General features: G+C 39.0%; 1 protein-coding gene across 1 annotated transcript in view; it reads left to right on the plus strand.

Annotated features, from left to right (window-relative positions):
- NYAP2 (neuronal tyrosine-phosphorylated phosphoinositide-3-kinase adaptor 2) overlaps positions 1 to 2637 on the plus strand; it is a 444340-nt gene extending 441703 nt beyond the window's left edge. The window contains exon 6 of the mRNA XM_006861900.1: positions 1889 to 2637. Coding sequence (XP_006861962.1) covers positions 1889 to 2022 — 134 coding nt within the window. The 3' untranslated portion in view covers positions 2023 to 2637. The remainder of the gene's footprint in view (positions 1 to 1888) is intronic.
- Positions 2638 to 2995: the final 358 nt, after the last annotated feature.

Genomic DNA, 2995 nt, shown 5'->3' on the forward strand with positions numbered 1-2995 from the left:
TAAATATTTTAAGTCTTCTTCACTTTCAGCAAGCAAGGTTGTATCATCTGCATATCGCAGGTTGTTAATGAGTCTTCCTCCAATCCTGATGCCACGATTTTCTTCATTTGTTTAGGAATATTCAAATGATGACAGCATGCCCTATGGAATTCAATACAAACTAAGATTGTATTTTTGATAGAATCTGGGCCCTTTTATTTACCAGACTTATGATTTGGAACAAGCGAAGATCACTGAGTTCCTAGTCTCTCATTTTTAAATTGGGACCATATATTACTCACCAGCCCCTCCTCAGACACGCTATGCAGAGTCACTATGAGTCAGAACAGAGTCAGGAGCGCTTAACAGCAGCAGCAATAATAGCTAACTCTATAATTCTACAGATCGTCCTTAGGTTAGATAACATTTGAATGTAGCTTCACCATGCTCAAAACACACACTCAAAAATTAACAATCGATGTGAAATCTTGTGGTAAGAGTAAAAATGGAAATTTTATTTATTTCTAAGATAGTCTTTCCTATCTATTATCAAAAATCTTTGACTACATTTCAAAATTAGTTTCCTCTGTTTCCCACGTGGAGGCCTGTTGTGCACTATAGGATAACCTAAACATTGGCGCTTCAAACCCACTAGCTGCTCCTTGGTAATCTACATGGTCACTATGAGTAGGAACACTAACAAGCTTCCTGCTCGTTATTTGAAGGGATTTTTATCAATCCTCAGGTCCTACTCTGCAGAGGTTCCTGTCACTGGACAAAGCATCTCATATAGGCATCTTAAACTGGAGAAACATTTTTGTTCAGTGCCATTGAGTCTGTTTCGACTCCTAGAAACTCTCTATAGGGTTTCTGAGGAGTGACTGGTGAGTTTGAACTGCTGACCTGTGGCTCAAACTGATCTTTTGGTCTAGTGCTTTATCCCACAGCACTACATCAGGAGAAGAGTTAGGGGAATGTACAGTAAACTTGAAAACTATGGCCATGAAAGGCTGCAAAAGTTTTAGAAGATATACATTTTCAAGCAAATCTAGAAAAGCTGGAGATATGAGACATGAAACATCGTGGATGCAGTCAAATATAATGATGTAGATTTCAGAACTAAGACAGAGAGAGAGGAATGGAAACTGGAAGGAAGGAAAGGAAGAAAACTGGATGGGAGAGAGGAGGGGAGGAAGGAGGGAGGAAAAATAGCAAATTCAGAGAGGACGAAGAAGACATTTTAGAACATCAGTCCTGTGAACCGAACATGAAATGGATTACCAAAAAAAAAGTCATACCATTTGTTCTTATTCCAAATGAACTGCTGTTGCTCCAGTATGCCATCAACAAAACCACCCCCATTGTTTTTGTTGTTCAGTGTCATCGAGTCAGTTCCGACTCAGAGCGACCCTGTATAGGGTTTCCAAGGAATAGCTGGTGTCTTTGAATTGCCAAACTTGAGTCCAGTGTTGATCCTACAGCACCACACTAGGAGTCCTTGATGTGGTCAAGGGTCCAAGGAAACCAGAACTATCCTTCACTTGTCTATTCTTCCTTCCCCAGGAGCTGATCTGAGAGTAGATCTCCCTTTGCAGTCAATTGGTATAAAATGATTTAATCATGCCAATTATTCACTGACATTAATACTACTAGCCTAAAAGTTGATGGCTCAAACCCACCCTTCAGCACTGTGAAAGAAAGGTCTGGCAATCTGCTTCTGTAATGAGTACAACCAAGAAAACTCTGTGGAGCAGTTCTACTCAGTAATACTACGTGGGGTCATCATGAGTTGGGGTTGACTCAATGGCAACCGGGTTTGTTTTTAGCGAAACAAAAAGGGAATCTACACATTGTTCCATCAGTGCAGATGTTCATCAGTTAATAACTTTGTCTTTCTCCTTGTTCACAGAGTCTAAGGTAAGCTGCAAGTTAGGCCGGTCTGCGTCCACATCAGGTGTGCCTCCTCCATCAGTTACTCCTCTCAGGCAAGCCAGTGACCTGCAACAGAGCCAGGTACCATCATCGTTAGCCAATCGTGATTGACTTCCTGTGATGCAACATGCCAAACGCTTCCCACCTCTGTCTGTCATGTGTTGCTGTAGACAACGTTTACATTTGCTTTTCTTTTTCTCCATGTGTGTGGGTGGGTGGGATGAGTTGTGCGGTCTGTGTTTTCAGTCGAAAAGGAAAGCCTATCTCCTCTGTGATTGGTAAAACTTTCTTTGCTGTTTGTGACCAAATCGTTTTTGTCTCTAGTTTCCATCATTCTGTAATATAAATGTAGTAAACTTGTACTGTGTGTATTAGCTGAGTAGCTGTTTCTTTAAATTCTCTCTCTCCTCCATGTTTTGTGTACTTTTATACTGTCTCTGAAAATTTATCAACCTTTGATAAATTTATCTAATTTGTTTTATGTAGATTTCTTTTTTCAATGTTTTGTCTACAATATTTGCACAGATGTTGTCAATGAATCTGTACATAACCCTTAGCTCTTATCCAATTATATTGTAATATCTGTGGCCATTTAATTTTTATTTCTTCTTAGCTTGGAGCATGATTGTAAGACACTGTGAATATCTATGTCCTTATAAATATTCATATATCAACTCATTGGGATTAAACATGGCAGCTAACCTCTCGTCTTTCTTTGGCCATAGAGATAAACTGACCAATCAGATATGATAGGATATTTACCCCAAACTGTACATGAATAAGGTGATGTTGAATAAATGACTTTTCTCTCTTATACCAACAATATCAGAAATGGTCTGCAAAAGAGAATGGAAGGGTCTTTGCATGGTAAACAAGATCTCCATTATTGCTTGGAGAAAAGAGATAAGAAATAAAGACATAAAGTAAAACATTAATTAATCAGTCATATTAAAATATGTTCCTCTGGGGTTCATTTGGGTGCATGGTTGTGTTTGGAGGACTTTGTAGGAGAAAAAACTCACTACATGTAAATGTTCTGTGGTTAACTCACCCGAAAGGAATTCCCGTGCATTGATTTTGATAA

This window comes from Chrysochloris asiatica, unplaced genomic scaffold, assembly GCF_000296735.1.
Source record: "Chrysochloris asiatica unplaced genomic scaffold, ChrAsi1.0 scaffold00044, whole genome shotgun sequence".
Lineage (NCBI taxonomy): Eukaryota > Metazoa > Chordata > Mammalia > Afrosoricida > Chrysochloridae > Chrysochloris > Chrysochloris asiatica.